The 14,320-nt window shown below is 34.0% G+C and overlaps 1 protein-coding gene across 1 annotated transcript in view; it reads right to left on the bottom strand.

Moving 5' to 3' along the window:
• coro1b (coronin, actin binding protein, 1B) overlaps positions 1-14,320 on the bottom strand; it is a 38,245-nt gene that overhangs the window by 19,304 nt on the left and 4,621 nt on the right. Inside the window, exons 3-6 of the mRNA XM_056461143.1 lie at positions 12,723-12,928; positions 7,553-7,675; positions 5,316-5,445; positions 3,015-3,196 (exon numbers count right to left, since the gene is read on the bottom strand). Coding sequence (XP_056317118.1) covers positions 3,015-3,196; positions 5,316-5,445; positions 7,553-7,675; positions 12,723-12,926 — 639 coding nt within the window. The 5' untranslated portion in view covers positions 12,927-12,928. The remainder of the gene's footprint in view (positions 1-3,014; positions 3,197-5,315; positions 5,446-7,552; positions 7,676-12,722; positions 12,929-14,320) is intronic.

Consider the following 14,320-nt stretch of genomic DNA (forward strand, 5'->3'; position numbering starts at 1 on the left):
CTCTTATCAGTACTTTTTGTAATGTTTTTTTTTTTTATGAAAAAAAACACTTTATTTTATTATTACGTTTTTAATGTAAATGAAACGAAACCAATATTTGTAAAAAAAAAATTATAATTTTTTTTAGCTGTAAAAGAAAGAATGGTTTGAAGGAAAATGAATCTCAGTTTTTAACTATTCTTCTGGAGATAAATCAACATGTTTGACTTCTCTGGCAGAAGTCGGGATCTTTCTTGGTTTATTGTGCTCCCTACAGTTAAAAATACCCTCTTTGAGTGGCAAAATGCAGTTAAATGAGATAATGTTTATGATTTTTCAGTCATAAATGAGTCACTTTTCACATAAATGAGTTAACAGTGTTTTGTGAGTTAACTGTATTATAAATACAGTTTTGTAGCATCCTGCAATGTAAACATAAGCTGTTTTTTATAATTTCTTAATAAGCATAGTTTATTATTTGGATATATATACTAATTTATACTAATTTAGGTGATTGACTGCTGGCATAACGATGTGGATGATGTAACGTTACCGTTAGTAGCTGGGCAGTCAAAAGCTTTTTATTACTTTATGAATTTAAAAATGTTTAAAATTTTATTGATATTTTTAAAGAAATGTCATCAGAGGTTTACAGAATCAAATAAAAATGTTGTACACATAACAATAAACCTATTTATAACTATAGATAATCCTAAATTGAGCATAGAATCTAATGAGAAATACATCATATTGTTCATAGTAAACGTGCACCTAAACTTACACACAAGGCATAGGTGAACAAAGTCATTGTTCCAATTTGGTTTGCCACACAACTAGGTTCTTGGAGCTTAGTTACTGGTTCCTACTCTGAATAATGATAATCCTAAACTAGAATGTCAAAATGTATAAATATATTAATACTGTTTTTATACACTATACATCATAGAATTGTAATAATGTGGTTATGTAATGCTAATGGCATCCTAAAATACATTACTAAAACAATGAACTAATAAGATCCAGTAAATGCTCTAGTTTGATTTACAGGACAGTCCCACGTGCTAAAAGCTCCTCGTGGAGAGCAGCTGCTGACCTCATATAGATCACTAACACAGAAACATACAGATTAAAGAGCAGGTTCTTTCCAGCAGCTGCTCGATAAACATTCTTAGAATAATCCCATTAGTTCTCAGGTGCACTTAATGTCTGTGTTTACATTGTACATGTATAATCTCGGCCTATTAGGAACAGTCTAACTACCACAATGACATTTCCTCAGTCTACACTACCGTTCATAAGTTTGGAGTCAGTCAGATTTTATGCAGAAAAGATGGATTCTATTGATCAAAAGTGACTGTTAGGATGTGTGTGATACTACAAACTAGGGCTGGGTGATATGGCAAAAATGCTATCTCGATAATAATTTTCCATATTGAACAATAACGATATTTATTTCGATATAAGTTGTTAATGCTTCCAGATTTAAAAGAGTATCCCAACAATGACTGATGCCAAAAAAATTGAGACACTGCTCACTGCAGAGCCATTTAAGCTCCAGCGAGGGGGAGCTTGAGCTCTCGCTCCTCCTCCTGTAAGCTGTTTTAATGCGTACACCCACCCCACCCCTAACCCCAACCCCCAGTGACATCACTCATAGAAGAAGTGCAAGGAAGGAGGAGCTGGAGCTCAAGCTCCCCCTTGCTGGAGCTCAGCTCTGCCCAAGTGGCTCTGCAGTGAGCACCACTTGGAAAAATTAGGGGGTCCATTAAATAGCATGACATATTTTCGGCCGATAAATTTTCGGTAGCAAGAAATTCGCTACATCTCTAATACCAACTCACTTTTAGATTCCCATAGTTCATCTCTTGGATTAATATAGAGTAAAAATGTGCAGAGCTTATCATTGTAATTGACATACATTTTATCGGGATTTGATATAATATCGTTTATCAGCCCAGCCCTACTACAAAGGATTTCTGATAATATGTGATAGTGCTGATTTTTCATCCTGATTTTTGAAAATTCAAATAAATAATTAAATTCCATTTTAAAGCATTAAAATAGAAAAATGTTATTTTAAATTGAATGATATTTCACTTTTTTATTGTATTTCTAGTCCAATAAATCAGAAGTTGGAGAAACATTGTTTTTTATCTGTCTATAAATACATTTTTGTGGATGTGGACTAACTGGAGTAATTACACTGAACATTCAGTTAAATAAATCAATTCCATCTGAAAGCATATTAAAATGCAATATAAATTGTAATGGTATTTCACAATATTGCAATTTTACTGTATTTTTAGTCAATATAGCCTTGGTGAAACTCTGCAAATCTTTTATGTACGTTTTTTTATTTGTCATCATATTTTATTAATCATTATAAAAAATGAAAAATAGTTCCTTTGCGAGTAGCAGAAATGAAATAAATCAATGTTTTTCATTTCCAGTTTTAAATGTGTCCGTTTGCGTGAATCTTCTGGAGAAATTTGTTTTATTTCAGCTGGAATAAAAGCAGTTTTTACATTTTTAAAACCATTTTAAGCTCAATATTATTAGCTCTCTTAAGCAATATTTTATTTTGATGGTCTACAGAACAAACCATCGTTATACAGTAACTTGCCTAATTACCCTAACTTGCCAAACTAACCTGATTAACCTAGTTAAGCCTTTAAATGTCGCTTTAAGCTGAATACTAGTATCTTGAAAAATATCTAGTCAAATATAATTTACTGTCATCATGGCAAAGATAAAATAAATCAGTTATTAGAAATGAGTTATTAAAACTATTATGTTTAGAAATGTGCTGAAATTTTTTTTTTCTGTTCAACAGAAATTAAAAAAGAAAATATACAGGGGGGCTAATAATTCTGACATCAACTGTATATTTCAGAATATTGCTGTTTTTAATGCATCTCTGACCAAATAAATGCAGCCACAATAAGAGACTTCTTTCAGAAACATCTTACTGACCCCAAGCTTTTGACCGGCATCTATAAGTGTGTCCTGCTTGTGAAAGACTGAAAGTGTCTGACCTTCAGGACAGTCCCACGCCGGGGATCAATGACTCGTAAGGCTTTGTCTTTACAGGTTGTGCACAGGATGCTTCCCTCGCGGTTCCAGCTCACGCTGTAGATCAGGTCTGGATGGGCGTCAGTCAGCTGGTAAACAAGCTCACCGGTTCCCACGTCCCAAACACACAGCACATTATCACATCCTACAACATGGGACAAACCAAAGATGGCAGGAGGTTCAGCAAAAAGACATCTTACCTGTTTCATTTGCATCTCAGACATTTACATGCCAATGCAAATAAAATCCCACATTTCTTTGTATGGTTAAGCACAATCCTAAAGTCGTTTGAAGCTTTTTTAGAGATTTACTGACTGAAAATATATAGTGCTTTATATTTTTAAAAGGCTATATTTAAGAATCTAAAGGAATCTGATTGGGTTTTATTCTCAAAGGGACAGTTTGTCCAAAAATGAAAATTTCCTCATCATTCCAGTCATTGATCAACATCATTCAACATTGAGAAAATGCAGCCGTTGACATCTAATGTAAAATTCATGCTATAAAGCCACCTTTACACTGCACACGACAAACAACAAGTGACAGACCAGAAGTCATTCATTTCCAACCAACCCAGGCTCATTCTGAAAACCTTCCACTATATACATTTTTTTAGAGCCAAATATGTCCCAGGAAGTATGTTTTTTTTGCAATTTTTGTGTTTGCGAATCCACCAGAGGCCGCTGTGTACACTTTTTGAGATCTCAAATTTCTCTCGTGAGTCCCATTCGTGCCTGCTGTTTTCGCGTAAATCCACCAGAGGCCGCTGTCGATTGACTGTTTGACTGACTGAATGACTGACTGACTGAGCGATCGACTGACAGACCCTCCTCCTATACTAAACCCAACCAATAGTGCAATAAAGCACAGATTGACCCGCTCACCCACATCCCTAAACCCAAGCGACAGTTTCAAAAAAAGCAATCCAGAAACAGAAAAGCCCTTGCCTGATTTTTACTACGTTTTCCGATTTTACCACATTCTCACCCTGTTATTTACTGTTTACTTTATTTTAATTTAGTTATGTTTACTTTATTTTACCCGCTTTCTGAAATCAGAAATCCTGTCGTGGTGGTCAATTCCTCTCTGCACCTCAAGTCTGTCGACGTACATGGCAAGCTACCTGACAAACTGGTAACATCGGGAAAGCTGTTCACACGGATGTAAAAAGTTTCGCTGGTGAGCGCGAAAAGGAACAGCGTCATACTGCCCCATAGCTTTCGTTTAAAGACGAAATGCAGCCATACGTATTTATGGCTACATATTTTGTGATCTCCAGAAATGTATATAGGGCTATGTTTTCAGAATGAGCCTATGTTGTTTCCAACAAAGACTAGTCCGGGAGCTTCTGCGACTAGACCGTATGCTAGTGGCCAACCAGATGTGATGTATTCAAGGGTTTTCCAAGCAGATCCGTGTGTACAAGATGAGAATTAGTAGTTTTATGTTACTTTATGAATTAGAAAAAAGTCTAGATATATTTAAAAATGTATATTTTTATTGATAAATGAGCAATAAAAACTGATTTATATAGATATCTTGCCTCCACATTCCCTCTAAAATTTTCAGCGGTCTATGAATTTCTAGTATTCATTCAACAATGGTGAACGCACAGAGAATAAAGACTCTTGCTTTTGCATTCCTTTATTTCGGCATGGTGCACGACAAAACTGAAAATTCTGTGCGACTGTCACAAGGGGGCGTATTCCGACAGTCGTGTCCAAACGTCGTGTGCAGTGGAAAATCGGCTTTAACAAACCATTAACTAAGACCTTTAGTTCAGTAACTACTAACTACTAATTAACTGCTTATTAATAGTAAGGTAGTAGTTTCGGTATCAGGTAGGATTAGTGATGTAAAATAAGATAATACTTTATAAGTGCTAATAAACAGTTCATATCTTAATAATAGGCAGGTAATAATTGTGTGAATTGCTACTTAAAATAAAGTGTTACTCAAAAATAATACAGAAGTCAATGACTGTTTTTTCCTGCATTCTTCAGTATGTCTGCCTTTATGTTCAAAAATGACAACCGACTGTTATCAACAATTAATCGGCATCTGTAATTGACAGCTTTGTTTTCTTTTTACCTGTTTGAAGGTGAACAAAACTATCAAACGACTCCATCGCTCAAAATTAAGGCTTGATTGAAGATTTAAGGAACCAAAATTAGAGCACAGGCCAAAAATAGAGTGTGCCAGAACAGACTTAACCCAAGCCCTGTGAGCCAGGAAAGTATAAATACAGAGGAAGAAGAGCTTACCTGCAGTCAACAGGATATTCAGTGCAGACGGGTGCCAGGCTAAGATGCCCACTCTTTTACTGTGACCCTCCAGAGTGACCACGGCTTCAGACATAGGAGACACCAGACCTCCATCGGGAATCTGCCAGATCTGTTGTGCAGAACATTGAGTTACTATTTTTTAATCTTCGGTATCACATGATCTATCAGAAATCATTTGAACATGTGGATAATATGCTGCTCAAGAAACTTGAGTTCTGATTATTCGCAATAACTTGGATAAGTTTTAGTCTTTTTAAGATGACAGTGCAGATGCATTCTTTTACACTGAATAACGAATAATAATTTCTAAACAATTCTAAAAATGGTGGTTGTCCGTTTTTTTGCTAATGAACTCTATAAATGTCCAAGCAGTTGTCAAAATTACTAACCCTCCTGTGAAAATTGTATTATTGAAAAAATATTTCTCATGTGCTGTTTAACAAAGAGAATATTTTCTCAACACATTTCTAAACATAATAGTTTTAATAACTAATTTCTAATAACTAATTTGTTTTGTCTTTTCCATTTCGGCAGTAAGTCATATTTTTGGATACAGTATTCAGCTTAAAATGCAATTTAAATACTTAACTTATTATGTTTACTAGATAAGTTAGGATAATTAAGCTAGTTATTGAATAACAGTTGTTTGTTCTGTAGAGAATCTGAAAAAATATGGTGATTAATATTGACCTTAAAAGTGATTTTTTTTTAAATTCTGGCTAAGCACAACTATTTAAAAAATGTATTCCAGCTAAGCTAAGAAACAAAACTTTTTCCAGAAGCAAATATTTTATAGGAAATAACTTGAAAATGTCCTTACTTTGTTAAACATAACCTGAGCAATATCACAGGAGGACTAATAATTTTGTCTTTAACTGTGTGCATGTATATATATATATATATATATATATATATATATATATATATATATATATATATATATATATAACACATTTCTACACATAATAGTTTTCATAACTCATTTCTAATAACTGATTTATTTTATCTTTGCCATGATGACAATAAATAATATTTTATAAAAAAAAAATCAATAAAAAAATTTTTTAAGACACTTCTCTACAGCTTAAAGTGACTTTTAAAGGCTTTGGTTAATTAGGTTAACTAGGCAGGTTAGGGTAATTAAGCAAGTTATTGTATAACGATGATTCATTCTGTAGACAATTAAAAAGTTCTGTAGACTAAAAAAAAAATAACTTAAAGGGGCTAATAATTTTGTCCCTAAAATAGTTTAAAAAAAAATTAAAACTGCTTTTATTCTAGCCAAAATAAAACAAATAAAGCATTCTCCAGAAGAAAAAATACTATCAGACATACTGTGAAAATGTCCTTGCTCTGTCAAACATTATTTAGGAAATAAAAAAAAAAAAAACGGTGTATGTGTATATATATATATATATATATATATATATATATATATATATATATATATATATATATATATATATTCATATATATACTATATATGAATATAGTAAAAGAAAAAAAAAAAATATATATATATATATATAAATTTTTTTTTCACTATATTCACTAAGAAATGGTTAAAAATATACATTTTCAAAATGGGGTGTACTCAATGATGCTGAGCACTATATTTTTTTTGCTTCTCTTGATTTTTCCTCTTTTAAAATTTGTATTTAATATTTTTCTATAACATATACTTTTGGGTGTACTAGTTTTTGGACTGTTATCGTAAGTTATTTTGTTAGATAAGCTCCAGATTTGGCTTCAGTACTGACCTGATCTAATGTATATGCACAAATATAGTATTATAGCTTCCTATTAAAAATATGAAATTAAAAAATAGATTTGTGAGGGGTGGAATTATAGATTTGACTGACTAAATGACTGACTGACTGACTGACTGACGAATTGACTGAAACCAAATCGACAATTTTTAAAAAGTAATCCAGAAAAAGAAAAGCCCTCGCTAATTTTTACCACATTCTCACCCTGTTATTTACTTGTTTATTTTATTTTTTGGCTTCTGTTTTTGTCTTGCTCGCTTTCTAGAACCGTTCTTCACCGGGCTCGAAACCTGTCATCGTGGTCAACTTCTCTCTGCGTCTCAAGTCCATTAATGTACATGGCGAGCTAACTGGAAAAACTGGTAATATCACTGCTGAAGGCTGATCCACTGAAGACACCTCATTCAAAAACGATGAGTATGATTTGTAGAAGGGAATGAAACAGACCTTGACAGTGCAGTCCTCTGAAGCGCTGGCAATGACATTATCATCATGTGGACACCACTGCACATCCAGCACTGGCGCAGCATGACCGCAGACCGTCGGCGTGTTCTGGTCCACTCGACCGCTCTAAACAACAACAAACCACAATCTGATTAGGTACCATAGGGTGAAACTGTAAATTGTTAATTGGTTTAATATCCTGCAATGAGTTCACATGCTCTGCTGCTTCTGCTGGCTGTCAGCTGAAAAAAAATTGTTCTGAAAGAAATCCCAACGATATGGTTTCTCTATGTCGTTAATGTGTTTATGTCTCAGTTCTTTTATGTTTAAAATGATTTTAAGAACTATATTTTTATTGATATCTTGTATAATTATCGTCCAAGGCATAAACAACCCTTAAAAATGTATTACACTTATGTAGTTTCGATACTTAAAATCCCTTTTGATTACATTTTTCCTGATAAAAACTGTGATTGCAAATGAAAACTTACGCAATACTAATATTATTATATTTTGTGTTTTTGTTTAGGACAGAACCACAGGAAGTCCCCTATGTTGACAACATTTTTTGTTTATTAGGTGTCGTTTATACTGGTACGTTTTCATTTTAAAACATTTTATAATTAAACCAGATCCTTGACCAGAATGATGTTTTTATTGCATTTCAGGAGATCTCTATACAGCCTAAAACACATGATTCAACTCAAGTTTATTTTGTATAGCGCTTTTCACAATAATTGTTTCAAAGCAGCTTTACAAAAGGTGCACATTGTTGCATTACAATCAAAATCTAAAAAGTTAAGGTTATTAGTTACCATATCTTTATTAGTCACTAATACCTTTAACTAATTAACTAGTAGGGGTGGCGTGGTGGTTCAGTGGTTAGCACGTGGTTGGCACGCTTAATAGTCATAAGATGAATCACTATTACTATTATTAGGGGCTCTAACGAATCAGGGAATGATCCGCACCAGTCCAGAAGACCAATCAGAGAGTGATTTGCATAAAAACATAATAAATATATGTTGCACAATATAAATAAAACAGATTTTAATATGAATTTCAGCAAACAAACACCCTTAATGTGTTTATTCCTTTATTAAGATGTCCATGGTAATGTTTATATTTACCGTTTCATTTAGGGAAACTCCTGAGGTAAATAAGTTTTATCTCTGAACTTTAATAATTAATCTAAATAAAATGCTGCGCTTCCCACCTCCAGTCGCAATGACTTCTGGGACTTCTAGAGCGAGATTGGTGCTCAAGTCTGCATTGGTACGTCCTCGATACCAAGAACACATCTGAGAAGTTTCACGCGTTCTTTGTTCTTGCGGTCTTGAGTATTGGAACTGAACTTCGGCAGCTGATGATGACGTTACACGAGAACACGAGGACGCAAGACCACTAAAGAACGCATACTGAGAAACAGCCTGTGTTTCAGTCTGTCTCAGTGTTGCCAAATTTGCAGATTTCCTATGGAATTGCGCTACTTTTGATCTTTGTCTACAGGTTGTTTATATTCTACAAGTTAAAATCTTGAGATTTGCAACCTTGTGCTTCAACTCATCTGCCTGTATAATGCACTCAGTGATGTAAAATATGTGTAGAAAATATGTGGGAATGAAGCGAGGCCAGTCGTGTGAGTGATAACGAAACGCATCTGTTTGCGCACCAGTCTCATGGAGGAGCTCTGAATAGTGTGTATCGAACAGGAAGACGAGATAGAACCAGGCCTGGGATATATACCAGAAGCTGTCACCTATTTGTTTAGTTTTTTATTATTAAAATTATTTTATTCTAAAAAAAATTATTAGGTTCTCTGCCTCATTCTTCCCAATGGCCAGGGGGGCATCAGCATCGTTACAATTTAATTTGGATTAACTGTTAATGCTTTTCATTGTGTTGGAAATGTAAGATAGAAATCGGTACATTGCAGATGATAATGCAGATGATTTGGTCACAGGTTAAAGATGTTTAAACTGTTTGTTCATAAACTGTGTCTGTCTATTAGGTGAAAAGTGCCAAATGGGGAATTTTTCTAAATACATATTTACCTTTATTCTGTTTTGGGACTACAACAGCTAATAGGATTATCTTAAGATGCTGGAAGCTAGTGTAAGTCCCAGAATTAAAAGAGTCGTGTAATGAAACAATCTTAGTTTTAACCTATTTTTGGGTCAAACACTGACAAACCAAGTTGGGTTAAACATACGCAACAACTATGCTAAGTAGATTAAACATTAAATATTTGTATATGTTTATATTGTATATTGTAATGTTTGTACTTTTCTTTCTCTAAGTATATCCTTGTCACTCAGTTTTTTCCCACCAATTGTACTATCCCATGTACAGTATGTGCTACTGTAAAGTTTTTTTGTCATTAATCTTAATGTGTATATATATATATATATATATGGGATGTGCACAATTATTTGATCAATCGAACGCTTCAGCATCGATCGAGCATGAAAACAATGATCGATTGGCTCTAAAATTAAATTACTTTCAATCTTTCTGATTGGTTATGCTTGTATCTGGGCAGTAGTTTGATATTTGATTGGTTATGGCTGTAGGGAGCTGCGGTCTAGAGATGAGACCGGACCGCAGATCGAGTTTATGGGGTCACACACTAGAAGCGCCGTGTCGCACCTCAGCCCACGCAGCGCCATGTATTTCATAATTCTAAACGTAGGTTTCTATCAGTTTCATTTTAAATACCATGCGAATGTGCGCGTCTGGTGTGTGATACTTTTAGCTGTCATGTGCGGGGACTACGGAATGAGTGATGCTTCACCGGATGACACCAAAATCGAAAGCTACTTCAGGGAGCCATGCATCTCTCTAAACCTGGATCCTTTATTGTGGTGCAAAGTAAATGAGTCTCGATTTGCAAGGCTAAGCACCCTTGCCCAGTGATACCTGGCTGTTCCTGCAACTTCTGTGCCTGCTAAGCGCATTTTTTCCACCGCCGGTCTAATTGTAAATAGACTTCGCACTCGGCTTTCATCGGAGCATGTAGACCTACTTATCTTTTTAAATAAAAATATGTAGTCCTTAAGTTAAGTTTTATTAGCCATGCATGGTAAAATATTCACGATGTTTTTGTTTTGAGAGCAAGCAGCATAGTTAATTAGGCCGGCTTTATTTTATTTACCTCCACCGACTGATCATTTTGAAAGAAATGTTATTTTACCTAATCTTTAAGTTTTATAGCTGTGGTAAAAAATATTCAGGCTATTTTTATTTTAAGTTTACGCCACCAAATTATGCTAGCTTCTAATTTTCGTCATGCTATGTGCTACTTAACAGTCATTTGGTTAAGTTTTGTTGAAACTGATTTTTGCAAACCTTTTCCAAAAAAAAAAACTTTTTTGATCCACATCTGTCGTGATGCTGCTGAAGTAAAATATTGTTTTGGTAAAAATGTCATTTAAATAAAATAGCTGAAATGCAGAGAGTATCATGTGTGTTTTTATAGTTGTTGTCTACAAGATAGAAAAAGGTAGGTGATTAAGGTAGGTTTCAAAAACGGATCCAAAATATTTATAAAAAAAAATAAGACACATATTGAAGGGGATAATACTGTAAAATAACTTTGTTTTCTTTTTTTATGAGGGGCTTTAGTTGCCATTGTTTTAAAGCGCCCTGTAACGGGAGAAGTGCATCCACTACTTTCTGGTTGGCATGCAGTTCAAGCTCACATGTATTTATATATAACATTTTATATATATAAAATAACATTTTCATATTGTGTCTCAGCTTTATGATTAATTTATTTACAATACGTCATGTAGAAAACCTACATGCCTCACGTCAGTGGTGGTTCTAGTTTAAATGGCACCCTGGGCGAACCACCTGCTTTTAGAAATGTACTTAGAAATAAATACAGTTATTATTATTATTAATATTATACAATTATTATTCTAGATATATAATAACAGAAATCTATCCTAAACGTAACTGGAAAATATTTAAAGACCCAACTGGAGTGATATGCTAAGATCTCTTAGGAAATCTTTTGCTTGAATATTAAAGACAATTCTATAGAATACAAAAAAAATATTTGATGTCATTATCGGTTGTCTTAGAGCCAACTCATGGCTGAGAATTAATGTTATTAAGTCTTACCTCCCTGATTCATCATCTATCCTTTCTGCTTCATAGCCATATAGTCAAAAAAAGATCATCATCATAACTTTAATTTTGTCGACTTGCAAAGCTCGCTGCGTGCCGACACCTCTGCACAAAAGTTACTCCGGTTTCACAGTACATAAGCGGCGTGTATTTTATCGCCGTACATGTAAACAGCCGGTATTCACACCGGGAGCAGAGCAACACGTGAGGTGCGCGAGAATGGTTTTCTGCGCGCATGTATGCATCAGTTTGCTTTCATCGCTGTTGTTTCGGTTGCACATAGACAATAACAAACTTGCGCATGCAAAATACGCCAAATATGAATGGCCACTAACGTCTTTATTCTGGGATTACTACTTTAAATTAATACTCTTGTATAAAGTAAATCGTATCTCAAAACTTTTACTGGGGCTCATTTTTTTTCGCACCCAGCAAGATGCCGCCCAGGGCATCGACCATATTGTCCATGCCTAAACTGATCACACTTTTTTAAATGTTTACTGTGTTAACCAATATTGATGGTTATTTTAAATAACCCAACAGCATTGATTTAATTGTTTTCTGAATCCTGTCATAGTTTTATTAACAACATTTTTAACAGGGCTTTAAATAAAATCTATATATTTTAAATTGAATGTTATTTATTTATCGCTATGATGCACACACGCCCCCGCCTCTTGCTTAAGCTCCACCCCCGATTAATTGATTAACCTGTGGATTAATCAAAATGAAGAATGGTCAGAAATGCCCATCCCTAATAAATATATATATATATATATATATATATATATATATATATATATATATATATATATATATATATATATATATATATATATATATATATATATATATATATATATATATATATATATAAATAATCACATTGTTTACAGTATATGGCAGTTACCAGCAAAACCTCAATTCAGCCCCAAAAACTATATGAGCTGAACCAGAAGTTTGGATCTGATTATGCAAAACAAGAGTGAATTCTTATTGCACATTGCTTTTGGATATCGCAAAGTGAATGCATGCCAACCTTGGCGAGTGGCAACACCAGAAAGGCTCCGCCTCCTCCAGCCTCAATGACAACGGCGATGAACTTGGGATTGGCAGCACACAGAGGGCCGTCCCACGTCACACGGGACACTCTGACATCATCAAGACAGTGCTCAGCCTTCCAGGCCTGAGCAAACACATGCCTGAACTTACTCTGCCTCACAACACCCCTCCTGAAGGACATGACTGAGAGAGGAAGAAACAAAAATACAGAAAGTAGATTAATCAATGAATAAATCAATACTGACAGTTATTATTATTTAAAAAAAAGACAGTTTATCAAATGTGCACATAAAATGCTCATGATTTTAGTGCTTTTAACAATTAGAACTTTGACCAAGTTGACAGGTGCTATTTTTACTTTTAGTTCAGGTTGCAGTTATTTTGTGACGTAATTATAAGTTGTTTTTATTTTTGGTCAGTAACTTGGATTTGTTACTTAGATAAGAGTTTTAGTTGTTTTAGTACATCAAGCTAAATAAAAATGAGAAATGTTTCAATTGAAACTTGCTGAAATACATTTATGTTTTTACATACCTTTATGTAATTTATATAAAGCAATGTTTCATTATTTATTCCTTTTACATGTTTATAAATCAGTTTACACACATTTTACTCAAGCAACAAAGCAACTATTTAAAAAATAAAAAAAACAAGACATTTTTCACAAATTTTATCTGCAAGAAAATGCAAAAAAACAAACAACAAAAAAAAAAAAAAATCAAAATTTCAGATGCAAATATTTAAACAAAGTCAATAAGCTGATTGGAGATTTTTCAAAATTCAAGCTTAAATTTCTCAAAATGTTTATGAAGGCCTAGCATAAACAGCATGGTTGCAGCTAAAATTTGATACAACAAATATATATTAAGATTATAGTTGGGCATAGATTATTTTTTTAATCTAGATTAATCTAGATTAATTTAGGAATTAAGCTAGATCAATCTGGATTAAAAAGGTTCAATTAGAATTCTGCTGAAGGCATTCAGAATGTGTGCTACCCAAATAATAAGTCTTTGAGAACGGGTTTCTCAAGACAGGTGGTGCATTAGAGACCAGGGGCTCATCTCCTGTTTACAAAACGCATCACAAACTGCTTGAGAAACTGATCTACTATGATAATTGGTGATTATGTTCAATAAGATGTACTTGTGTTTACTACCTGTTTCAGTTAAAAAAGAATTTTGAACTAAACAGAAATGGAATAAAGACATGTGGAGTCTGCATATATTAGTGGCATTACTGAAGTAAACACCGCAATCAAACTATTACCGTCATGTAGGACTTTTCGCCATATTTTCCGATAAGATCCACACACACGGCTGTCTGTAAAGGACCTCACACACACACATCGCAAAATTTGGCGTGCGTTATTTAATTCCATAACACTCTCGCCAGTCTTTACCACTTATTTGCGTCTAATACCTCAGTTTGTCACGACGGCATGAATGAAATGTTATAGAAGAGTTAAAGTGAAACTGCCGAACTGCAGTTAAAGCCAGGCATCCTGCTGATTTGATTCAGAAGGGCACCTTTTTGTCAGACAGCTCACCGGTCAGGTATACATCCACGCTAAAA

This window comes from Danio aesculapii, chromosome 7, assembly GCF_903798145.1.
Source record: "Danio aesculapii chromosome 7, fDanAes4.1, whole genome shotgun sequence".
NCBI classification, from domain to species: Eukaryota; Metazoa; Chordata; class Actinopteri; order Cypriniformes; family Danionidae; genus Danio; species Danio aesculapii.